Consider the following 27410-nt stretch of genomic DNA (forward strand, 5'->3'; position numbering starts at 1 on the left):
TTATTAAGGGATTGGACACGTTAGAGGCAGGAAACATGTTCCCAATGTTGGGGGAGTCCAGAACCAAGGGCCACAGTTTAGGAATAAGGGGAAGGCCATTTAGAACGGAGATGAGGAAAAACTTTTTCAGACAGAGTTGTAAATCTGTGGAATTCTCTGCCTCGGAAGGCAGTGGAGGCAAATTCTCTGGATGCTTTCAAGAGAGCTAGATAGAGCTCAATGGTAGCGGAGCCAGGGGGTATGGGGAGAAGGCAGGAACGGGGTACTGATAGTGAATGATCAGCCATTGAATGGCAGTACTGGCTCTCAGGACCGAATGGTCTACTCCTGCACCTATTGTCTACAATTTCTTTCTACAGAGAGGGTGGTTGAGTGCCTGGAACGCACAGCCGGACATGGTGGTCCAGGCATATATAATCATGTCATTCAAGAGACGTTTGGACAGGCACATGGATGTGCAGTGAATGGAAATATATGGATCATGTGCAGATGGATCAGAATTGGTCATGGCACCAGGTTCAGCTCAGACACTGTAGGCTGAACGCCCTGTTTCTGTGCAGTACTGTTCCATGTTCTATGTATAAAGGGAGATTTCTTAAAAATATTTCTCTCTACCCAGGCTTTATCCCATCCTTTCCCATGCATTGCAGTCAATATAAATACAGAATATTATAGAAAAAACATTACTGGGGCTACACTAAAGAATACAGAAACACTGTGGAATTTTCATCTTTTAAAGAATCTTTTTAGATGTTGCATGTTAAGTCTAGTGCAAAAATGCCAGAGGCATTCTGTCCTAACAATTTAGTTTGTAAAAAAAAGTTTAGTTCTGAAAAGTTAACTGCACTCATTTCTATACCTTATTAAAATTGAGTCTAGGTTCCAATGGGTTGAGTGTATTTGCTGTTGCTGCTGCTGTCAGCTGTGCTGTCAGGGCCTGGAGTTGGACGACTAGCCCAGCATCAAGAGCCTGAAGTAGAGATGGCTGAGGTTTTTGCTGCTGCATCTGAAGATTCTGTACCAACTGCTGGAGCTTTACACAAAGTGAAAAAAAGACAAGATTACAGTTAAATAGAGTTTCTAATTCACACCGTACATGTACATTAGAAATAGAGATAAATAGGTTGACAGCGTTCCTTTTTTAAAAAGCAGTTACACACGAGGTGCATGGTACTGCTGCCGCAGGGACCAGATTCTGGCATTTGATCTGTCTGTGCAAACCACATGGGTTTCCCCCAAATTCTTCAGTTTCCTCTCTCATCCCAAAAAGATGATGGTAGATTAATTTATTACTGCAAATTACCTCACAATTTAGGTCAATAGCAAAAAGGGTCGATGGCAATAATGAGAAAGAATAACTTTCAAGGGTAAATGGATATATGGAAGTGGAAAGGGACAAATGGGACTGCTTTCCTGAGAGCTGGCAGAGATCCCATGGGTTCGTACTGTTTTCGTACACATAGAATGTGGACAAGATTTTTAAAAATTTAATTAGATTTAAAACAAAACCAGCGTATTTGAATGGGCATACTTTTAAATAAAACATGCAAATAGTTTTATCGTTATTTCTCAGTAGTTCAGTGTGCAGTACAAGGATTTATAAATGAGCAACTAATATCTTCATTAATAGTTTTATGTGTTATTACACCATAAAAAAATGAAGCTTAAAATAAAACTCTGTAAACATTTTTTGAAATTGTTGGAACTAGCTTACAAATAATAAGATATGAATACAGACCATGTGTTTCCAAATAAACAATAGTTGAGCATTTCTCATCCACTGCCACCAATGAGTTTCAGGTTTTAGTTTCAGCATAAATGTATCAATTTATGGGAGATAGAGGAACAGATATGTCGACAGGTTATCAAAAGATGCCAAAGCAACGGTTGTTTTAGTGGAGGTCTTTAACTTCCCAAATATTGACGGGCTTGCTCGGTGCCAGGAGCTCAAACCTGGTAGAATTTGAGGTATATCCAAGAGAGTTTCTTGAAACAGCATGTGGACTGCAAGCCAAAAAGGAACATGCAGGACTACTTTGTGCTGGGAAATGAGTGAAGCCAGGTGACTGATGTTAAAGAGGAAGAGCATTTCGGGAGACTAATCACAACTCCATAAATTTCCAAATTGTTTTGCATAGGGAGCAGCTGGAACTTGGAGTAAGGCAAAGTACAACATTATTAGGCAAGAGCTTGAGAGGAGTACATTGGAAACAATTGTATTGGGTAAGTCCACATCTGAAATGTGGGAATCCTTTAAAGGCCAGATGATCAAAGTTCAGGACCACTATGTTTCAGTAAGGAGGAGGGATAAGGATGGCAAAGCAAAGGAATCTTGGATGGTGAAAGAGGTTGTAAATTTGGTCAAAAAATAAAAATGAAGTGCATGCAATGTTTAAGTGGTTGGAATCAGATAGGGCCTTTGAGGAATATAAAAGAGGAAAGAACTCAAGCAGGTGATTAGAAGAGCCAAAATGGCTTTGGCGAGTCGTATTAAAGAAAATCCCTAAATTATTTATACCTAAATAAAAAACAAGAGGGTAACCAAAGAGAATGTAGGACTGCTTAAGGAGGAAATTTGTGCTTGGAGTGAGGGGATGTACACGAGGTACTAAACGAGTACTTTTCATCTGTTGTGACCAAGGAGAAGGATATGGAGGACAGTGAGATCAGAGTGGAAAATACTAGTATGCAAGGGCAGTTTGAGATTGAGAAGGAAGTGGTGATGGGGTTCTTGACGAACATGAAGGTGGGTACATTCCCAGATCCTGATGGGATCTATCCCAGGATGACAAGAGACAAAGGAGATTGTGGGAGCCTTGACAAACCTCTTCTCTAGCCACAGATGAGGTCCCGGAGGACTGGAGACTAACTAATGTTGTTGCTTTGTTTAAATAGAGGGAATGAGACGCTAGTGAGCCTCATGTCGATGGTAAGGAAGCTATTGGAGAGGATTAGTCGGAATAAGATTTACTTCCATTTGGAAGAGAAAGGGTGAATTAGGGAGAGTCAACAAGGCTTTGGATGTGGCAGGCTGTGCCTAGGTAACTTGACCAAATATTTTGAGGAGGTGATGAAGGTGATTATTCAGAGTAGATAAGTGGATGTTGTCTGCATGGATGCCCAATGGTAGGCTGATCCAGAAGACTAAGATGCATGGGATTAACAGTGACTTGGTTGTGTGGATTCAAAAGTGGCTTACTGATAGAGCACAGAGGTTTGTGGTGGGAGGATAATATTAAGGCTGAAGGTCTACGACCAGTGGAGTTCCCCAGGGATCTGTGCTGCCTGTGATACATATAAATGATTTGGACATGGATGTAAATGGGTTGGCGAGTTTGCAGATGACACCAAAGATTGTTGGGATTGCGGACTGTGCGGAGGATTGTTAAAGTAAACAGCGGAGTGCAGAACAGCTAGAGAAATGGCAGGTGGAGTTTAATCCAAGCAAGTGTGTGGGTTTGCACTTTGGGAGGTGAAATGTAAGGGGAAAATATACAATTCACTCTTAACAGCATTGATTTAGAGGGATCTTGGGATCCACATCCATAACTCCCTGAAAGTGGCAACACAAGTAGAAACAGTGACACCGACAGCATGGTTGCCCTCATTGCTCAGGGCATTGCATACTAGAGTCTGGAAGCCTTGATGCAGCTTTATAGGACTATGGCGAGGGCGCATTTGGCATACTGCATGCAGTTCTGGTCACCTGAATACCAAAAGGATATGGAGGGATTGAAGAGGACGCAGGGGAAGTTTACGAGAATGATGCCCAAATTAGGGGGTATTAGTTACAGGGAGAAGTTGGACAGATTCTCAGTGTTTTCTCTGGAACACCCGAGTTGCGGGCGACCTGATAGGAGTTTACAAGTGGCATAGATAGGATAGACAGAACTTATTTCCTAGGATAGAAGAATCAAATATTAGGCACATGGATATGGAGGGATGCGAATTAAGTGCAGATTAGTGGTTAATGCCTGGAATGGGCTGCCAGGGTTGGAGGTTGAGGCAGATATGATAGTGGCATTTAAGAGGTTTGTGTATGGGCAAATGGATATGCAGGGAATGGAGCGATATGGATCATGTGCAGGTAGATAAGATTTGGTCTTTGCGCCATGTTCGGCAGAGACATTATGGGCCAAAGGACCTGTTACTTTGCTGCAGTGCTATGTTCTATGTTCTATTTGCATTTGGAATGCACTAAAAGACTGGGAACTAAAAATTAAAACTTTGAAGTCAGTTCCTAAAGTTTCACTACCTATAGATCTTGCTTGAAATGCACTTTGTTTCTATTTCAAAAGTACCTTGTTTTCAATATTTAAAAAAAGGCTATACTGACGAGGACAGCATTTACTCTGATCCTTGCAGAGGGAAAAACCAGCAACGCCAAATGTCTAAAGCAGAGTCCCGACCCAAAATGTCACCGACACTTGGCTCCAGAGCTGCTGCTGGCCCGCTGAGGTCAATCAGAACTTTGTTTTTATTTACCCGAGATTCCACTGTAAGTTTTTGCATCTCAATGGCTATATGCATCTATGCAAAGTTACCAGCATGGGGGTTAGTATGTAAACTAGCTGAGGCTGTAATGGATTCCATCCTTCAACTACTCCCTTAAATCTACATTTACAATTATTTGTATTTCAGTGGTTGCGTCAGAAGATAGAAAGAAAAAGAAGCCATTCGGCCCACCTCATCCACGCCAACCAGTGGGCACCCTTTCTTATTACTCCCATCTCTTAATCCATGGCCTTTTGAGCCAAGGCGATTCAAGTGCTCATTTTGACACTGCTTAAATTCTGTCAGCAACCCAGCTTCAACTGGACGATGACCATAAGTTTTCTTCATTTAAAATAAGCTCCAAATTAATTAAGCAAATTAATTTTAGTGAATCAATTGCGCTTGAATGAGAATTCATTAAAGCATTAAAAAATTGACAACACTCTACCTGTTGGCCTTGGGGACTCTGAAGAAGCTGTGCAACGGCAGCAATTGTGTCAGAGTTAGAAAGCTGGGAGATGGAGGCCCATGCATCAGGTAAATTCTGCACATTAGCTGGAGTAGCAGGTGTAGCTGGAGTTCCTAGAAAATTAAGTATACACTATGAAAATTATGAAGTTTACAGTTGCCATTAAAAATATTAGCAATACCAACCACAGCAAGTGAATGAAATGTGCTTAATGCATAACCTGCATCCATAAATAATGAATAATACCCAATCTTTAGCAATGTAGTTTCATTGTAACATTGAACATGCATCTTTATCATTTCAAGGGTTGGAATTTCTTCGCTTCAATGATTCTATTCAAGCAAGTAGATTTTTTATTTTAAAAAGCTGTAACTTTACAAAATTGATTATATCTTCCAATACACCCTTGTTTATTAGAGACAAAAAAAACTAATTACACATCATACCTAATAAAGTCATAAGGAATAGTAGAATTAGGCCAGTCGTCCCATCAAGTCTACTCTACCATTGAATCGTGGCTGATCTATCTCTCCCTCCTAACCGCATTCTCCTGCCTTCTCCCCATAAATTCTGACATATGTACTAATCAAGAATCTATCTATCTCTGCCATAAAAATATCCACTGACTTGGCCTCCACAGTCTTCTGTGGCAAAGAATTCCAGATTCACTACCCTCTAAAGCAGCGTTTCTCAACCGTGGTTTCCCGGAACACTAGGGTTCCGCTAGAGGTCGCTAAGGGTTCCGCGAGAAATCCCCCGCGCCCTGGAAGTCTCGCCGAAAATGTGGCACCTAGGCTGGGCAAGGCAGCCAATCTGGACCGCATCGGGACTTCCATGGCCGATCGGTGGGTTGAATTTGCAACCTGCGGCCAGGGCTCTGGAACTCCAGCCCAGCTGGAGCCAGCACATGTATCCCCATAGCCGACGTCCTTGGCTGGCTTTGCAGGCCAGTATCTCGCCCTCTCCCCCCCAGCAGCTCAGGTGGACTGTTCTGGTACCGTTGTGCCCCTAATGGATACACCATTTACTGATTTTCTGGAACCAAGAATGCCAGAAAATCAGTGGTGGAACTGTAATGAGTAAATATTTCATTTAAGTGCAAGATTATATAACTATATTAATGAATTAAGAAGTGGTTAAAATATAAAACACAGCAGAAAAGCCAATTGCCACCTTTTTGGGCTGATTATCAATTTATGTGCGAATTTACTTCAACAAGTACTTCAATAAGCAAGATAACATTATACTCTAAATTACTGCAATTAGTGGTCATATGTGAGTTTGTTCCCCAGGACTGGAACCAATGTAGAGCAGAAATACACATCCTTGCTAATCATATGTAAATGGATTTGAGTAATTTTTGTGTTTAATTTCATATTCGTCATTTTATTATACACGTACGGCATATTCTTGGAAAATTCTTGGGTATTATAATCAAGTCTTCAACCTGTTATGTCATTTAAAAGTATAATGATCATAGGGAATATATTTAGCGACGTCTATTCGGCGCCAGTGTGAAACGGCCTTCAGTGGTCAGTGGACAGGAGCTGTACGTGACAAATTTTTATGTAGGGGGTCCCTGAGACATGAAAATTATTTCAAGGGTTCCGCAAGTGTAAAAAGGTTGAGAAACACTGCTCTAAAGAAATTAGAACTAAAGACATTTCTCCTCATCTCCTTCCTAAAAGAACATCCTTTAATTCTGAATAAGCTCCAAAATCATCTTGTGCATTAGACTACTGAAGAAATGCATACATTTTATTCCTTTTCTGACTATGCAATAATAATTAAATTCAAACAAAATTACACCTAAATAGGATTTTATAGAAACTGCAAATGAAAACTTCAAGCATGCAACTGATATTAACTATCAAATTTTAACATTTAACTACTAATGAATCTGTACACATGAACTGCAATTCATTTTATTTTAGGATATACTCAAAATGAATATTCTGGTGCCTATTAGAATAAATAAGAGTTTTCAAATGTAACATTGCAATTGCTTAAGGTTCCAAAGTAATTCACTGCCAAAGTATTTAACGAGTTGCCAATTTGCAAGTGTCATAAAAGGCTCCCTAAAAATTGACCAGATAATTTTAGTACTTGGTTGAGGATAAATGTCAGGCAGAACATTAGGAAAATTTCCTGCTGATATTCAAAGTGGCCCTAGTGGACCCAACAGTCCATATGAGTTTTGCTTAACATTTCAACCAAAAGATTGGGCGGCAACTTTGTTACTAAACTGAATTGTCTTCCTAGGATAATACATGTTAGTGGGCTTGAATTCACAAAATCACCTGGTTTCATGGGTGAGACGAGAATGCTACCAAAAAAATGATAGGAATTTTACAACCCACATGGTAGCCATTTAATTCTAGGGCTGGCCATTTCGCCTTTCAAGCCTATTCGATCACTCATTTAGGTCAAGACCGATTTGCACCTTCATTTCATTGCACGTTGGATTGGTAACCCTATATAACCATGCCTACGTAATCTGTTTACAACTTTTCGATTAACCCAATTGTTATTGAGTTATGAATAAAGCTAGTCAAAAAGGCTTGAAAACAGGCCCTTCAGCAAAACTTGCCTATGATGACCAACATGCCCCATCTACACTAATCCAATTTGCCCATATCCCTCCAAAGCTATCCCATCCATGTACGTCCAAATGTTTTTTAAGCTTTGTGATAGTACCAGCCTCAACTACCCCCTCTGGCAGCTAGTTCCATACACCCACCACCTTTGTGTATAAACACTGCCCCTCAGGTTCCTATTAAATCTATCTCACCTTAAACCTATGTGCTCTAGTTCTTGATTCCCCAACTCTGTGTAAAAGACAGTGCATTTACCCTATCTATTCCCCTCATGATCTTATACATCTCCATATAAATCTCGACCTGGGGACGAGGTACTAAATTGGGGTAAAGTAGATTACAACATTATGTGTGCATGAGCTAAGGAGCATAAATTGGGAGCAGCTGATATTAGGCAAGCTCACATCAGACATGTGGGAATGTTTAAAGACCAACTGATTAGAGTTTAGGACCAACCGGCATGTTCCAGTAGAGGGAAAAGGGTGGCAAGGTAAGGGAACGCCGGGTTACCAGAGGGGTTATAAATTTGGTCAAAAAAGACAAGGAAGATGAAATCAGACAGGGCCTTTGATAACATAAAGCAGGCAGGTAAAAACTCAAGCAGAGAATTAGATGGGCCGAAAGGGGCCACAAAATGTCATTGTTAAGTCAAAAAACATTTTTTTTATACCTACATTAAAAAGAAGAGCAACTAGGGAGAATGTGGAACCACTCACGGATAGAGGACATTTATGATTTATGAATGTAGGATAGGTAATAAACAAGTACTTTGCAGATGCATTCACCAAGGAAAAGCACAAAGGGAAGTTAAATCAGTGCAGGCTTTTCTAACATGTGAGGGCAGTTTGAGATCAAGAAGATTGTGGCATTGGGTCTCTTGAAAACATTAAGTTGTATAAATCTCTTTGGCTTAATGGGATGTATCCTAGGTTATTGAGAGGCAAGAGAGAAAATTGCAGGGGCCTTGGTAAAGATCTTTGTACCTTCTCTAGCACAGGCAAGGTCCCGGAGGCCTCAAGAGTAGCCAATGTTGCTTCTTTATTTAAGAAGGGAAGTAATGTTTATCTGGAAAATTATAGGCAGGTGACCTTTATGCAGTGGTAGGGGATTGGATTACTGGCCTTTCCTTCCCATCCTCTGAAATCCAGAATGATTTCATCTTCCTTTTCCTTTCAAGGTATTTTATTGTCACATGCACCAATTAAGGTACATTGAAATTCGATTTACCATACAGCCATACTAAAACAAAGACGTGAGAGGTGTTGTACTTTGAGAACACCTGTGAAGAAAGCAAATGGCATTTTGGCCTTCATCGCGAGAGGATTTGAGTATAGGAGCAAGGAGATCCTACTCCAGTTGTACAGGGCCCTGGTGAGACCACCTGGAATATTGTGTGCAGTTTTGGTCTCCTAATTTGAGGAAGGACATTCTTGCTATTGAGGGAGTGCAGCGAATGTTAATTCCGGCATGGCGGGACTGACGTATGATGAAAGAATGGATCGACTGGGCTTACATTCACCGGAATTTAGAAGGATGAGAGAGGATCTTATAGAAGTATACAAAATTCTTAAGGAATTGGACAGGCTGGATGCAGGAAAAAATGTTCCCGATGTTGGGGAAGTCCAGAACCAGGGGTCACAGTTTAAGAATAAGGGGTAGGCCATTTAGGACTGAGACGAGGAAAAACGTTTTCACCCAGAGTTGTGAATCTGTGGAATTCTCTGCCACCGAAGCAGTGGAGGCCAATTCACTGGATGTTTTCAAGAGAGAGTTAGATATAGCTCTTAAGGCTAACGGAATCGAGGGATATGGGGACAAAGCAGGAATGGGGTCCTGATTATGGATGATCATCCATGATCATATTGAATGGTGGTTCTGGCTCGAAGGCCTGAATGGCCTACTCCTGCACCTATTTTCTGTTTCTAAATAATATTGATATCACTCCTGCGCAGCCAAGAAATAACTTTAAAATATTCCCTTTGTTTTGGAATAAGTAATTATCTAGATACCCTGGGAAATCTTATTTATGCTCCTCTTTAAGATCACCCCTTCATTTTCTATGCGAAATAAAATACAAGCCCAATTTATATATCCTGCTTTTATAATGAAAAAAACTGCAGATGCTGGAAATCTGAAACACAAACAGAAAATACAAGGAAAAGTCAGGTCAGGCAGCATCTGTGGAAAGAGAAATAATTAATGTTTTGAATTAGTAGGTCATCATTCTCCTCCCTATTCACATCATCGTACTCTTTCAAAATACCCTTCAATTTTACTGTTCCCATTCTAATTTATTCTTAACTGTTATTCACAAACATTTCATGAGATGACGATTTCCATATTCCCAAAATTTCCTGCAGATGATACTTAGGATAGATTTCCAAAAGATGCCAAAGTAACAGGGTTGCCTCAGTGGGTGACTTTAACGTCCCCAATATTGACTGGGACTTGCTCAGTGCCAAAGACTTTAACAGGGCAGAATTTAAGAGGTGTATTCAAGAAGGTTTTTTGAAACAGTATGTGGCTAGTCTAACCTGGGAAGGGAATATACTGGACCTTGTGTTGGAAAATGAATGGTGAATGGTGTTTCAATGGAAGAGCATTTTGGGGATAGTGATTGCCACTCGATGTTTTTAAATCGTTTTTAATGGGGAGAAGGCTGGACCTTGTGGGAAAATACTAAACTGTAGTATGGCAAACTACAACTTTATTAGCCACGAGCTCGGGAGGGTACACTGGCAGTAATTGTTATCGAGTATGTGTACATCTGACATGTTGGAATCGTTTAAAGACCAGGTGATTGAACTCCAGAACCGGCATGTTCCAGTGAGGAAGAGAGGTAAAGATGGCAAAGTAAAGGGAACCTTGGATGACTAAAGAGGCTGCAAAAATGATCAAAAAGAAAAAACGCATGCAAAGTTTAAGCTGCTGGTCAGCTGAGTTGAGTTACTCCAGGGTCTATATTTAAGCTGTTGGAATCAGACAGCGCCTTTGAGGAATATAGATTTTTAAACTAGCATGGCTGCCCATTAGGCAATCAGAAAGGTCAGAAGGGGTCACAAAATGGCTTTGGCGAGTTGGATTAAAGAAAATCCCAAAGGTTTTTATACAATAAAAACAAGAGTAACCAGGGTAAAGGTAGGACCGCTCAAGATCAAGCAGGAAATTTGTGCGTAGTCTGGGGATGTAAGAGAGGTACTAAACAAGTACTTTGCATCTTTTTTCACCAAAAATGAAGACAGTGAGATAAGTGTGGGGAATACTAATGTGCAAGGGCAGTTTGAGATTTAGGCAGTGGTGGTGTTGGGACTCTCGAAGAGCATCAAGGTGGATAAATCCCCAGGACCTGATGGGATTTATCCCAGTGTAATGAGAGGAGCAAGAGAGGAGATTGTGGGAGCCTCGACAAAGATCATTGCATCGTTACGAGCCACAGGCGAGGTCCCAGAGGACTGGAGAATAGCTAACGTTGTACCTTAATTTAAGCAGGAAAGTAGAGGGAATCCAGGTAAAGTTGGCGGGCGAGTCTCACATCAGTGCCAGGGAAGCTATTGGAGAAGATACTTTGGGATAGGATTTACTCCCATTTGGAGAATGGGTTAATTAGGGACAGTCAGCGTGGCTTTGTGCACAACAGGTTGTTTTTTTCAGGGGGCGATGAAGATGATCAATGAGGGTCAGGATTGGGGGATGTTATCCACATGGTTTTTAATAAAACATTTAATAATGGTAGGCTGATCCAAAAGATTAAGATGCACAAGATTAATAGTGACTTGGTTGTCTGGATTTGGAACTGGCTTACTGATAGAGGACGGAGGGTGGAAGGATAATATTCAGGTTGGAGGACTGTGACTAGTGGATTTCTACATGGAATCTATTGGGAATGTGTTGGAAGGAACTGTAGATGCTGGTTTAAACCAAAGAGACACAAAATGCTGAAGTAACTCAGCAGGACAGGCAGAATCCCTGGAGAGAAGGAAAGGGTGACATTTCAGGTCGAGATCCTTCTTCAGAGTCCTTCTCTTCAGAGTTCTATAGGGATCGGTGCCTTTTGTGGTATATATAAATGACTTGGATATAAATGTAGACAGGTTGGCCAGTACGTTTGCAGATTACCAAGATTACTGGGATCGCGGACTATAAGGAAAGCTGTCAAGGTGTACAGTGGGTAGACACAAAATGCTGGAGTAACTCAGCGTGTCAGGCAGCATCTCGGGAGAGAAGGAATGGGTGACATTTCGGATCGAGATCAGCTGCAGGAATCAGCAGGAAAATGGCAAGTGGAGTTTAATCCGAGCAAGTACGAGGTGTTGAACTTTTGGAAGTCAAATGTAAGGGGAAAATATCCGTTTACTAAAATGACCCTCACCAGCATTGAAGTACAGAATTATTCAAGTCCACAGGTCCCTAAAAGTGGAAAAGAAGGAATATGGTATGCTTACCTTAATAGGTAGGGGCATTGAGTGTAAGTATCAGGATGTCATGATGCAGCTTTTTAGGACTTTGGTTAATCCACATTTGGTATATTCTGTGTAGTTCTGGTCACCCCATTACATAAAAGATGTGGAGGCTTTAGAAAGGGTGCAGAGGAGGTTTATCACAAGACAGGTGCTCCTTAACTTACGATGGGTTATGTTCCGAAAAACCCATCAGAAACTAAAAATATCGTAAGTCGAAATGCATTGAATACACGTGATCACGTGGCCGGAAACAAGCTGCGGCTCACTAAGGGGTTGCTGCTGTTAGCACCATCGCAAAGTTGAAACATCGTAAGGCGGGGAGCACCTGCACTGTCTGGATTAGGGGGCATTACTTACAGGGAGTGGTTGAACAGACTTGCATTGTTTTCTCTGAAATGCCAGAGGTTGCGGAGAAATCCAAAAGTACAGTAAACACTCGTCTAATGGACATACAGAGGGGAAGAGGGATCATGTCCATTATTGCCGAGTGTCCGTTATAACCGGGGAAGGTATCATCACTGTATGTAGTTGGAACAAAGAACTGCAGATAATGTTTAAATACATAATAGGACGTAAAGGGCTAGAGTAACTCAGCATGTCAGGCAGAATCTCTGGCCAACATGGATAGGTAACATCGGGACCCTTCTTCAGAGTGATTCAGTCTGCTGAATTACTCCATAACTTTGTGTTGTTTCACCTTAAAACTAGGCACCTGTGTCACCACTATGCACCAGAGCCCTCCCCCACCAGCTGCTACACCGTCCGGTGACGCAGCTATTGTTGTGGCTCACACTGTAGCCTCTGGGAACAGTGCTTTCTTCAGGCTGCTGCCAACAACAAGAGGTGCCTGGTCACCGTGGGGCATCCTCCCCTCTCACTTGCTGCCACTTCCATGGTGGAGAATGTCGGCGACTCCAAGGGAGAAGGACGAGGAGGCAGCGCCGAGGTAAAGGCCGAGTGGACAGAGCGATGGGAGGAGGAGGTGGCAGCAAGTGAGAGGGGAGGGAGTCCCACAGTCAATGAGCGCGTGCTGTCTGTGGCGACAGCCTGCAGAAAGCGCTGTGCCCAGGGGCTACAAAATGATCCTCAACAACAGCAGCGTCAACGGGACCATGCGGTAAATGTCGACGGGCTCGCTGGTGCACCTTGCGAGTCAGGCCGGGGTTCTTGGAAGCCTCCACTATAAGCGTCCGGGGAGGCGGTGCGAGTTGGGGGTCTGTCTGCTTTAACCGAAATCTATTATATAATGGGTCCGTTAAAACGAGGGTTTACTGTATATAAAATGATGAGAGGCACAGATAGGGCAGACAGTCAAACCATTTTCCTGGGTTGGAGAAAATCAACTACCAGAGGGCATAGCTTTAAGGTGATAGGGACAAAGTTTTAAGGATATATGCGGAGCACCTTTTTAAAAAATGTACAGAGAGGGTGGTGAATGCCTGGAATGTGCTACCAGGGTTGGTGGTTGAGGCAAATACGATAGAGGCATTTAAGAGGTTTTTAGATAGGTACATGGATATGCAGGGAATGGAGGGATATGGATTATGCACCGGTTGATAAGAGATGCACAAGATTAATCTTCGCATTATGTTCAGGAGGGACATTGTAGGCCGATGGACCTGTACATTCTATTCTTCACAAATCACTTTTAAAGTTGCAATACCGTTATGACTCAGCAAATGAAGTGAATGTGCCACTTTATAAGGAGCTTGCCAGAAAAAAAATATGCGATTTGGAATATAGAAAAATACATCACTATCCAATGAAATTCAGCTGATGCAGGCCGAAGAAATAGGCTTGCATGGATAATTTCAACTAGGTTAGACAGCCGAATATCTGAGAGGTCTTCAAAACTAAGACGAAGACAACATTTAGAATTGACAAGCAACTATAAACATGGATGAAGAATTCGTATACTAGAGGAAAAACAACAGAACATCCACAAAATTAAATTGAACTATGCAGATAAACAAAAAGATTGAGGGACTCTATATTGCATTGACAAAGAAACACAAGCATCCAACACATGATTTCCCAACACTTTCGCTATCTTCAATGTGATCCCACCACCAGTCACATCTTCTCACCCCCACCCCTTTCCTCAGAGACCATTCCTTTTGCAACTCCTTGTTTCACTCATTCCTTCCCACCCAACCTGACCCCTCTGCAGGTACTTTCCCCTGAAGCCGCAAGAGATATAACACCTGTCCCTACAACCGCCCAGGGACCCCAGCAGCCCTTCCAGATGAGACAGATGTTCATATGCACCTCTTCAAACCTCATCCACAGCATGGGAATGTGATATGACCGCTGTTACAGAAACATGATTGAGGGATGGGTACGAGTGACAGCATAATATTCGGCGGTACTGATGCTTCTAGCATGACAAGTGGAAGCAAGAGAGGAGGAGCCACAACTGATTCAAGAGTTTTTCATTGTCATATGTCCCGAATTATAACAATGAAATTCTTTGTTGCGCAGCAGCACAGCAGATATAATTTTCCCCTGTAACCGCAAGAATTTTAAATGAGGAATAGGAAGAATTCATGGCCAGCATGTTCCTGTTAAAATGATTTGGTTGATGAGAGATATTGAAGGGTTGGTCAGGAAAAAGGAAGCATAGGCGGCTGGGATCAAGCAAGTTCCTTGACAAGTAGAAGGGACATAGGAGGATACTTAAGGAAATTAGGAGGCCAGAAGGGAGCCAGGAGATATCCTTGGCAGATAACATAAAGTCCAAAAAGATTCCATAGGCATAAGAGGACAAGGGCAGCTACAGAGAGTGGAAGTTACCTTAAGGATCCGCATGGTAGAGAGAGTGCAGAAAGGATTCTCTGGATTGAATCATGGGGGAGTTTGAGGCTGGGTCTCTTTTCCTTGGAGCAAAGAGGACTGAGCGGTAGACCGAAGGGCCTGTTTCTATGCTGTACAATTGTATGACTAATGACAAAAATGCTCAACACCAACATAGAGCACAAAGTAGCTTGCTTGTCTAGTTTTCTACCCATCGCACAAACCATTCATTCCATTCGCTTTAGACTTTAGAGAAATAGAATGGAAACAGGCCCTTCGGCCAACCAAATCTACGCCGACACCCCATACACTAACACTATCCCACACACTAGGGACAATTTTTACAAATTTCCCATGGCCAATTAACCTACAAAACCTGTACGTCTTTGGAGTCAAGTGTTTTATTGTCATATGTCCTGAAATGGAACAATGAAATCTTATATGCAACAACACAACAGATATGTAAACGTAGTACTCTGTAAAACCTATCATAAACAACAAAAAGTTCAGTATATATAAAAAAGAACAAACAGAAAAAATAGACAATACTGCAAAGTCAAAAATAATGTCCCCAAATCTATATAATTTGGACCCTATTTGGAGGCTGTAGTGTTTAAGAGCCTGATGGTTGTAGGTAGGAAGAGGCTCCTGAACCTCTACATTCGTTTTCAGGCTCCTGTAACTTCTTCCCAATGGCAGCAGTGACGTTAGAGCATTAGTGGTGTGGGTCTGTGATGATGCTGGCTGCCTTTGAGGCAGCAATTCTTGTGATCCCTTCGATGTGGGGAGGTCAGTATCCATGATGGACTGGGCAGTGTTCACTGCTTTTTGCAATCATCTTTGTTCCTGGGTGTTCGTGTTGCCCTAACCAGGCCATGAAGCAACCAGTTAATATGCTCTCTACTGTACACCTGTAGAAGTTCATGAGCGTACCAAATCTTCTCAATCTTTTAAGTAGAGGCATTGATGGGCTTTCTTTATGATTGGATCAATGTGCTGGGCCCAAGACAGATCTTTAGAGACATGAACGTCCAGGAATTTGAAGCTTTTGACTCTCTCCACCAACATCCCATCGATGAAGTCCACAGTCAATTCCTTGGTCTTACTGACGCTGAGAGCAAGGTTTTTATTCTGGCATCATTTAGCCCGTTGATCAATCTCCCTCCTATATACTCGGACTCTTCATCATTTATAGTGATGGTAACGAGGAAACCGGAGCACCCAGAGAAAACCCACATAAGGCCAACGTACAAATTCTATACAGACAGCACCCATAGTCAGGATTGAACCTGGATCTCTGGCACCGTAAGGCAGCAACTCTATCGCTGTGCCACTCTGCCCTTCAGCACGAGTGGATCATGGCTAGAGTCTATATCACTCGCAAAGTGCACTGCAGTTTATCATCTGGGCTACTCTCACAACACCAAGCAAACAGCATTACTTGCATGTTCCTTTCCAAGCATTCGCCTTTCTACCTCCATTCGTTCACCATCCCTGGATCAAAATCCTGGAACTTCCTACCAACAACATTATGAAGAATCTTTACCAGAAAGACTATTGTGATACTCAGTGCTCATGTTGACAGTAATCTCTCTTTCAAACAAAGTGTCACAAGTTGAAGTTTCATTTTGCCTCTGATATCATACAACAACCCAATCCAAAAGCAATTTCTAAGCTGCAGAGTGCTTTGGAAAAAATTAAAACCATGCAAGTCATTTTTTACGAACAAATCCTTCCTATTTCTAGATCAGAAATTTGTACGACACCTGCTTTTCTGAGGATCAAATGAAGATTCAAGAATGAAGGCTTCTGGTGAAAGTTGGTGGCCACAAGCATTTGGTGCATTGGACAACCTGCCAGTGAGCTTCCAAAACACTGAAAGCATGGAAGAGGCCAGCTCTAACATATTGGAACTTTGTTGAATAGATGGTGTTGAAGTTCTTCACTAAGGTAGAGTATTCAGCTCCACAAATACAGCAGTGATACCTACCACAATGGAGCGACGTCTGAATGCTCAGTGTTCTGATTAAAAAGTCCAAAATTCTACTTTTGTAATCACAGATCAGCTTTTACAGGGTCTCCCAAAGTGTCTCAACACTCAAACGCTCTGTTCTCCTGCTCTTGATCCTCCAAAATATTCCAAATGGAATTTAAACTGGAGGTGGTGGAGTACGGACTTAAGCAAGAAGGGCTTCTTGGAGAAGAGCTGCCTTAAATTTAGTTGTCTAATATGTAATTTAGTTGCCTAATTGTAAGCCTAATATGCAAACCGCCGGGGATAAAAAAAATTACAACAATGATGCTATCCATACAGAAAAGACCCAGCCAACCATATTGCCAGTTCTTCTCATGTTCTATTGTGAAAGAATCTTACATAACATGTTGCAGTTTCAGACCTTAGAGGCTCCAATTCATTGGAATACTCGGTTTGATTTTGCTAAAATGATCTTCAGTCACTTCTCACCCTTCATCATCTCTGAAAGAATGTGTAATCCAAAGGAGCAGTCGGAAATGAATTCTCAAACCGTGCAGGGCACAGAAGATTTCCGGCTAAGTGCAGGAAAACATGATTAGTGCAGGTAGGTTGGCAAGGGCCTTGGTAGGCTGAAGGACTTATTTCAGTGCTGCATTGTAACATTGCACTGCAGGCAGCATCTCTGGAGGACATGGATAAGTGATGTTTCGTATCAGGCCCCTTCTTCAAACTGATTGTAGTAGGTGGTGGGGGGGGGTTGGAAATAGAGGCGACAAAGCCTGGCAAATGCGATATACAGGTGAGACTGGGTTTCATTGGAAGATTGTATGTACAAAGGCTACAAATGAAAAGGAGACAAAAGAGCCTAAGGAGAAAAGAGGAGTGAAATGTGAAACCAGAGGAAGGGATATGTGTGGAAGCGGATGGGGGGACAATGCATCAATTTTGCAAACACCTCCCAGCCATAATATTTTTGAACTTGATAACTGTAATTAAAATGGATTTATAAAATACTGCAATGTTTTTCATATCTGCAGTATTGCAGATAGTTGGCCTGAATTCACACCATATTATTATAACAAATATATATTTTAAAATATTTTTTTAAAGATTGCATATATTTAAACAATTTCAATATCCTTGCACTTGGCCTGTGTTATTAGTTCTACATTACTTATTTTATCACACTTATACCATTCAGAAATGCTTTAAATATATTGTGACCACAATTGTCTTTCCTGCAGTAAATGAATTGGGCAATTCGCAATAGAAATGCAACAGAGCCTATTAGAGAGCACAGAATAGTTTAGGAAGCAACGGGAAAGAATGTTGAAGAGATTCAAAGAATGCAATGCAAAGATCTCACAAGATTGCAAAATACACCCATCAAATTAGAACAAGTGGCTCCCAACTTCTTATGTAGTTCAATGTTGTAGCAAAGATAAAATACCATAATAAAGGCCTACTTTAACAACCAATAGTCTACAATAGGTTAAAAAAAGGAATGAGAATCATACACCATGGATAGGCTCAACAGGATTTCTCAGGAAATCTGAGAAAAATTATTGAGGACTATTGGATCGTCATGTCTAGACTGATCAGAAAATTACCCAAGCCAGTCCCTTGTTCCAGCACTTCCACCGCATTTAAGTTTCTGCTCAACCACCTCTGTTCGAAAGTCTAACTTATTCAATTTTTCCTCAGTTAAAACTTCAAGTTACAGCAACATCCTCATAATTCTCCTCTCTGTGTGATGCAGAGTCTGGTGCCCTCAACTGTACGTAATTGGAGGAAAAATGCAAACACAACCTAGACCATACAGCATTATATGGTGTATATAATACCATATAATCTCCAAAGACGTACAGGTATGCAGGTTAATTGGCTGGGTAACTGTAAAAATTGTCCCTAGTGGGTGTAGGATAGTGTTAATGTACGGGGATCGCTGGGCGGCACGGACTTGGAGGGCCGAAAAGGCCGGTTTCCGGCTGTATATATATGATATGATATACTGCTTGGTTGGTCCCACTCACACCCTCATCAGAGTTAAAAAGTTGTTTTAAACCCGAGTACAGATGCAGAGGTAAAGAAATGCTGCCCTGTAGATAAGATTGAAAACTGAGGCTCTGAGCATAAAAGATTCTACACCACCACCTCTTCATGAACAATGACAAATTTTACCAAAGAACTATCAATACTTCACAATAATGGCCTCTCAGTAATTTCCAGGGCACTTTTTGTTAAGTTTTATTTCTCTGTTTCATCTCTCAAACCTTGATCAATCACCACAAATCTCTCCAAGCCCATTGGTGTAGAATAATCATTGAGACTGTTTAGGCTGTTCAGCCACTTGAAGCTGCTCGATATTCCAATTCCATCTACCACCAGGTTCATCATATTGTTGGATAGAGGTTTAACAAACTCAGAATTTATATTAATTGTGCCGCCATCAATTGTTATTTTATTGGACAGACTTCCACAATTCTATCATCTGTTATCTAATTTCCATCCTGAATTGTCTAACATAGTTTTTATGTTGACTTGGGCAGAATATTGTATGGAGAGAAAAACAAATTTGCATATCTATCCTCAATCAAACTGAACATTCACCGTATACATTCAAAGAGAACCCAAATCTGGTTTATATAATTTCCTTATAAATTTACCCATTGATCACCGTTAATGTGAGACCCAATTTGCAAGGTCCCCTTTCAGAGGACAAAAATACCCATTTTAAAATACAATAGGAACAGTATGTCAGATATGGCCTCAGAACTGTATAGCTGCAAGCAGACTTTTCCCCTTTGTATTCCAGTTGATCAAATATAAAGACAAAAATCCAATCAGAAATTTTACTCGTTCAATTATGCATTTTACTTCACAGAAATTTGTTTGGATTCCACTGTTCCAAGTTTAGCACTAATTCAAAAGTATACAACGTATAATTTTTCTGTGTTTGGGAAATGGAAAGGGGAGAAGGTTCCAAATCTATTGTCCTCACCTGCCATTGTTTTATCCATTCACATTTTGTAACACAAAACAATGGCAGGTGTAATCAACATCAGTTAGAAATGGGGTCATTCAATTTGGAATCTTCTCCTCTGACAAAGTGTCTGAAACAAAAATGTTAATGCTGGTTTTCTTTCACAGGAAAAGATATTCCGTCTCTTTAGCCTACTGTTTTTAGTGTTCTAAATCTATCAACATTTCCATCTTGCGAGTTATTCAAAGATTTTGGCTACGCTTCAGGCAACAATTTCTAACACCATCTTAAGTGGCTTACTGTAATATTCTGCTTCTTCAATGTGCCACGATATGTTTTACACATGTTATAGGCAAACTAATATTTATGTTTTCAGTATATTTATATCTCATCTCAATTTATCCACTTTGATCCAATGTCCCCTGATATCCTTAAAGTAAGTTTTAATTAATCCAGCCTTTGGGAAGAATTCTTGATTAACGCAATACTATGTAAAAAGAGTTTTTTTTTCTTTTCAATTCAAAATAGCCTTATTTTAAGATTATGCCCACATGCTTTTGGTGTAACCATACATGTTCTTTCTTCAAAACACTTTGATAATTTTTCATTGGACACTTTGTACACTTTGTACAAAAGTGTACACTGTACACTTTGCAAAAGAGAAATTAACCTGGATCTGTGTAGCAAGGAACTGCAGATGCTGGTTTACACCAAAGATAGACAAAATGATAGACAGAATAACTCAGGCAGGCAGCATCTCTGGAGAAATGGAATGGGTGACGTATCAGGTAGAGAGCCTTCTTCAGACTGAGAGACATACGAGAGGGAGACTAGATATAAGGATGGGCAAGGTGTGAAAACAACAGATCAAAGCAGACAAGGATCAAGGAAATGTAGAATGCTTAATTGTTAGCTGAGGGGAAGGTGATAACGAGACAGACAATCAATAAAATTAATCAAGGCAGTGCAACGCAACTCGCAACTCGAGAGGGAGAGGGAGAGGGGGAGGGGGAGGGGGAGGGAGGGAGAGAGAGAGAGAGAGAGAGAGGGAGGGAGAGAGAGAAAGGGAGGGCGCAAGGGTTATTGGATGTTAGAGAAATCAATATTCATATTGCTGGGTTGTAAGCCGCCCAAGCGAAATACAAATTGCTGTTCCTCCAATTTGCATTGGGCCTCACTTTGACAGTGGAGAAGGCCCAGGACAGAAAGATGAGTATGGGAGAGGGAGATAAAGTGTTTAGCAACCGGGAGATCGTATAGGTCTAGGCAGACTGAGCGGAGGTGTTCAGCAAAACGATCGTCGCGACTGCGCTTCGCCAATATCTAGGAGTCCATACCTGGAACAGCAGGTACAGTAGACGAGGCTGGAGGAGATGGAAGTGAACCTCTGCCTAACCTTAAAGGACTGTTGGGGTACATGGACTGAGTCGAGGGAGGAGGTATAGTAACAGGTGTTACATCTCCTGTGGTTGCAGGGGAACGTACCTGGGGAGGGGGTGGTTTGGGTGGGAAGGGTTAAGTTAACCAGGGAGTTGCGGAGGGAACGATCTCTGCAGAAAGGGGTATAGATGGGTCGATGTGGCTAGTGGTGGGATCTCGTTGGAGATGTCGGAGGATTATGTGCTGTATGCGACGGCTGTTGGGGTGAAAGGTGAAGACTAGGGGGACTCTGTCCGTGTTGCAACTGGGGAGGGGGGGGCAAGAGTGGATACCAAGGAGACCTGTGAGACGGCCTCATCTATGATGCAAGAGGGGAACCCCCGATTCCTAAAGAATGAGGACATCTCGGATGTCCTGGTATGGAACACCTCATCTTGGGCACAGATGGAGGAATTGGGAGTAGGGGATAGTGTCTTTGCAGGGGGCAAGTGGGATGAAGTGTAGTGTAGATAGTTGTGGGAGTAGGTTTATAATTGATATTAGTCTATAGTCTATCTCCTGTGATGGAGAGATCAAGAAACGGTAGGGAGATGTCGGAGATGGTCCAAGTGAATTTGAGTGCAGGATGGTAATTGGTGGTGAAGTTAATGAAGTCCAAGAGTTCTGCATGGGTGCAGGAGGTAGCTCTGATGCAGCTGTCAATGTAGTGGTGATAGTATTCAGGGGTAGGGCTAGTGTACACCTGGAACATGGATTGCTTGACATACCCTACAAAGAGGTAGGCATAGCTGGGGTTCGTACGAGTACCCATTTCTATGCCTTGGACTTGGAGGAAGTGGGAGGAGTCAAAGGAAAGGTTGAGAGCAAGGACCAGCTGTGCTAGGCAGAGGAGTGTTGGTAGAGGGAAAATGGCTGGTTCTGTGGTCAAGTAAGAAAAAGAGGGCTCTAAGGCCTTCCTGGTGGAACATGGAGGTGTAGAGTGACTGAACGTCCATAGTAAAGATGAGGGGGTGGGGGCTTGGAAAACGGAAGTCGTTGAAGAGATGAAGGGTATGTCTTGGACATAGGTTGGGAGGGATTGGACCAGGGAGATAAGATGGAGTCAAGGTATGTGGAAATGAATTCAGCGGGACAGGAGCAGGCAGGAACAATCGGTCTGCCAGGGCAGTTCTGTTTGTAGATTTTGGGGAGAAGGTAAAACGGAGTCGTGTAGGGCTGGGGAACGATAAGGTTGGAGGCTGTGGAAGGCAGACAGCCAGAAGTGATAAAATCAGAAATGGGCTGCTGGGTTATGGCCTGGTCCTCATCTGTGGGATCATGGTCCAAGGATAAGTAGGAGGAGGTGTCTGAGTGCTGGCGCCTGGCATCAGCGCGGTAGAGGTAATCTCATTGTTTAACACTTCAATTTCCACTATGAATTTGGTGAATTCATGCAGCATCATAATTTTTTGAGGCCAGAAAGCACTGTACCACTTAAAACATAAATTGTCCACCTTTCCATTCCATCATATAGATATTTAATTACATGCATATTTGTGCACTAGCTTTTAATGAATTTTGCCTATGGGACATCCAAATCCTCTAATATTCCTACTCTCCATTCATAAAATAACCTAAATTGCCTCAGTCAGTAGATATCAATTTTGTATTTTCGGCAGATAATTATGTAGAAATAAAGGCAGGCAATAAATGCTGTCAATCCAGCCACACTTGCATCCTGCGCATGAATAAATTAAAAATAGGAAATATTTGTTTCCGGTTCATACTCATGGTCCCAGTGCATGCAAAAGAGGGAAATTATGTTGGATAACAAGTTCCTAATTATTTTAATATTCACTTAACCCATAAATATTAATTTATGCTCCAGCTGCAAGATTGCTACCTGGTGTGTTGCTGCTCACAGTTGCTGCAGTACTGGCAACAGCAGGGGTAACAGAGGGCGGTGGAATCCCTGCTGCCAGATCCAGAAGGGGCTGTATGACCTCACTTTTGAACACACCATTCTTCTGCCACAGGTTCAGTACCCGTACCACTTTGCTCTGTAAAACACATATGGATCGGCCATTAGATTGCACTAATAACCACCAGCAGTTTGACTACTTTACACACATTGAAATATTTGCAACATTCTTCAGAAATTAAACAACTTATTCAGCTTTGTAATTTGTTCTTAAAGGAGCCTGGACACGCTCTAAAAATCAATGTAATTGTTTACTACAATGCCTGTCCTTCAGATGGTTTTTTGGAATTGACATTTTAGGGGATATTGGGGATGGGGCAAGAGAAAGACCAGGTTTAAAAACCCCATTACATTGTAGAACTAAATGAAGAGTCCCCATAGCAATCAGATCAGGAAATTAATTGTGAAAAAATATACAGACCTCCATGGGCAGTTCCCAGTTGGTCACATGGTAAAATTGTCCACTGGCTTATAAAATAATTTCGATCACTTTAACCAAGTTTGTTCTACATGATTAACGCCATAATTTAAGTTCCAACTAGAAAACAGTTTCCGAGTGCTGAGACACTAGGACCTCTACACTGTTATCGACCTTCTGGGGTGGGGAAATGCTGGGTCTCTGCAAGAAAATTCAGCTCTAAAAGTTTCAAAGTTTTAGTACTGCACTACATATATGATTTCTGCCAGTGAAGGTACAACTTATGTCATCCTATTGCCTTACAGAATAAAAGCACTATCTGATGTTGTGCAGAGCTACACACGACAGGAAAGTCCCAGGTTCATTTCTAGTACCGAGAATGCTAATTAAATATTTTTTAGAATATAATTAGTTCTTGCAATGAAAGGATTTGGATGACAAGTAGAAAATGTATAGTTTTTTCATCCTTGCTGTATGTAACTATTGCTGGAAATACAATAGGTTAAACTGATCTTTAATACCCAACATGTCTGAACAAAGTGCAGAAAAGATACAGAAGCATAGCACAAAAATTGGAAAGATCAAGTAGGCTGTGCTTTTTGCTTCGGAAAAATGGAGACCCTTAAAATCATTTATGGATACAACTTATTTAGAAAAATTGGAATTGAAATACTCACTAACATATCAATGGAATTTAGGAAGAATTTATTTTCCACAATGAGTTGAGAGGACAGGGAACTGGTTGTCAGATGGAATGATGTAAATAGATAATATTCATGCATTTAAGGATGAAAGGGAACAGAAGAGAGAAAATGCAAAACTATCAGAAATACCATAGTGGAATCTTAGATCATGAGAACATTTGTATGGTTAGGGAAAGACAGGAAAATATTTTGATTGCATAACTGAATCCTTACTAGAGAGCACTATTAAAGATTCAATAGAAATATGCAACTTTGTGATAAAAGTTGATAACAATGACATGAGGGAAATAGAGGTTTTTAATGCTACCAGTGCAAAATATCATCCCTTCGTGGGGTTGTTTAGCAGGAATGCCAAATCTGTTGCTCTAGAATAGTTAAATCTGACCAACAATAAACTGCGTCAGATGCCCAGGCATAGTCTTTTAAAAATTACATTGCAGCAAGGACATAACAGGTTCCCATTTTGCATCACAAGTTTGGAAACACAGGAGCATGATAAGCACAAGGGTTCGATAGTGTTCAGAGGTGCTGTGAAGCACAGATGAACACAACTACTCTTCCATGCTCCACAGAATGCAAAGTAATAAAAAAATATATTTTCTTTAACGGCCTCAAACCCACCCTTTTAGGATATAAGATTGAAAATCTAGTTGACTCATCATCTATATACTAAAACTCTCGTTTGTTTGTTTGTTTGTTTGTTTGTTTGTTTGTTTGTTTGTTCCTGAACTACAGCCAAAACGGTACACAACAGCGTGACAATTTTAGGCCCACCTTACTCACCATCGTCCCTTTGGTGCTAATGGGAGAAGTTTAATTGAAATCAGTGCTATATTTTTAAAGTTATTCACATTTTAAAGTTTAAATCAATCTCCTAGGGACGGAGGGGAGGGGGAAGGGGAGGAGGGAGGGAGGAAGGGGCAGGGAAGAGGGGGAGGCGAAGGTGCTGCACCAATGCCGGAGAGGTTTGGGCCCAATGGGTCCACTAGGTCTAGTTTTGTATATTTCTAACAACATTTTCACACATTTTACAGAATGATCCTGCAACTGATGCTTTTTACCATCTTAAACGTTGATTCAATGCTGATATTAGACAGTCACCAAGAATACCATTTGGAACAGCAAGAAGCTTCAATATCTTTTTTTTAAAAAGATTTGAGGCTGCACAGTTGACGCAGCCAGGAAAAATGTTGAATTTTACACCAAAACCAACGGTGCTGAATGTAGATACTTTATGATGGAACAAGTCCTCCATGTTGCAAAAGTTTTGCAGCTTTGCTAAACTCTTAACACCCATAACATTTAGTTTATAGCCAAAATCTACGACCCTACAATCCTATTCCCGCCTGTGGTCTAAGTGCAGACACGTGCACACAGCAGAGCAAATGTTTTCATGTGGATTGGAGGGGGGACAGGTGTTAGGAATATTATTGAAGTTAATGTTCCATTTTCATGGTCTTAGGAGATCTTCCACAAGACACGTTTCCCCATTGATAAGTAATCAGTGTTATTCAGATTTTGTAGATTAAGTAGATTAAAGTTTTACACATCGGCTTGGACTGAGCAGATTTAAGATGGTTTGTTTAGTTCATACATTTTCACTTCTATTCTTCATGCAGGAATCTACTCGGGATTTATTCCAAACTTCACTAGAATAATCAAAATCAAAGCAGGCAGGTTCAGAGAAAAATATGGGTTTAACTTCTCTAAAATGATATAGGAACCCTTAAAGGTTTGTACAGCTATATAGATGGAATGAAAGGAATAGACAAAATTCTGAGACTGGAGAATCAGAAATCAGCCACTATCAACGAAAGAGAAGTTTGGAATTTTCACTCCTATAATCCATTACATTCAAATCCATGACAACATAGGTTTGCACATAAGTTTAGTTTAGCTAAGAAATACAGCGTGGAAACAGGCCTTTCAGCCCACTCAGACGAGCGATCACCCGTACACTTGTTCTATCCTACACACAAGGGACAACTCACAGAAGCCAATTAACCTACAAACATGCATGTCTTTGGAATGTGGAGGAAACTGGAGTACCCGGAGAAAACCGATGCGGTCACAGGGAGAACGTGCAAACTCCATCCAGACAGTACCAGAAGTTAAGATCGAATCTGGGTTTCTGATGCTGAACGTGAAATAGTGGTACATGGGGCTATTAAGGGGTTTTCCCTTGATCAAGATAAGATGTATACAAATTTAATCTTCTGAATTTTGCAACTTTTACTATTCCTATCTACAGTACCTATTAAGAAACCTATTACCAGTGTATTAATTAACACTTCGTGCTAGATCGTATATTTTCCAATAATCCTTCTGAAAGTAATCTCATTGCAGACCCCATTACAGAGGTTTTGTTTTTCTATATTGCTCAGCCTGCACTAATGTGGAGGATGAATACAAGAGTGAATAATTGGATAGAAGTACACCAGGACCCATGAAATCAGCAATTTCATCGGCTCTGCAATCTGCAGTCTTTTGTTGAACTGCATAATATTTGGTCATCCCAATTATAAACTACAAACTGAATTACTTAGAAATGTTTAGTCTAGTACAATTTGCTAGCAACCAGATGGTACCACCTTAGTACAAATTTCACTTTTCGGTAAATGAATTTAAATATTCATACCTCCTCAGTAGAAAACATTAATTTACTGTGAATGGATTAAAGGACTTCAAAAACCATATCAGATAAGGTTCATGCAAGTATTTTAATAAATCTTTTCAAAATTTGGCAAAGTTTTGAGAAGGACAAGTAAAGGCTGGCCTCAACTCTTGTCAAATCAATATTACTAACAAAGCAATAGGAACGGACTACCATAGTAAGAATACAGAGGGCATTAAAACAGAGAACGATTTCAAATGATTTATCAAGACAGAATTTAATATTTAATTTTTAGCAAATAATTTAGAAAAAAACTTAACAGGACAAAACAAAGAATATGTAAAGTGCGATTGGAGTAAACAGGCAACACAAGGCTGAGGTAATATTTCAGATTGATTCTGTTGTTCAGTGGAACAACAGAACAGCAGCTTTCAGTGGAAGGTATGAAAACTAAATTGGCCTGAAATCACTTATGTAGAAGAATTGAATAAATATCTAAAATGTATTAGATCCTGGCAACATATCACATTCAGTAATGGAATGTTAATAATGCATGAATTGCA

At 41.0% G+C, this 27410-nt stretch overlaps 1 protein-coding gene across 4 annotated transcripts in view; it reads right to left on the reverse strand.

Moving 5' to 3' along the window:
* scaf8 (SR-related CTD-associated factor 8) overlaps positions 1-27410 on the reverse strand; it is a 178173-nt gene that overhangs the window by 110255 nt on the left and 40508 nt on the right. For 3 of the 4 annotated variants that reach the window (XR_013547612.1, XM_078404709.1, XM_078404707.1), the window contains 3 exons: positions 23034-23190; positions 4943-5076; positions 860-1033 (listed from right to left, as the gene is read on the reverse strand). Coding sequence is in view for 3 of the 4 variants with exons in the window: in XM_078404709.1 (XP_078260835.1) it covers positions 860-1033; positions 4943-5076; positions 23034-23190 (465 nt within the window). In the remaining variant the exon portion in view is untranslated. The remainder of the gene's footprint in view (positions 1-859; positions 1034-4942; positions 5077-23033; positions 23191-27410) is intronic. The other variant, XM_078404710.1, reaches the window with a different exon arrangement.

The sequence above is a fragment of the Rhinoraja longicauda genome, chromosome 9, assembly GCF_053455715.1.
Source record: "Rhinoraja longicauda isolate Sanriku21f chromosome 9, sRhiLon1.1, whole genome shotgun sequence".
Lineage (NCBI taxonomy): Eukaryota > Metazoa > Chordata > Chondrichthyes > Rajiformes > Arhynchobatidae > Rhinoraja > Rhinoraja longicauda.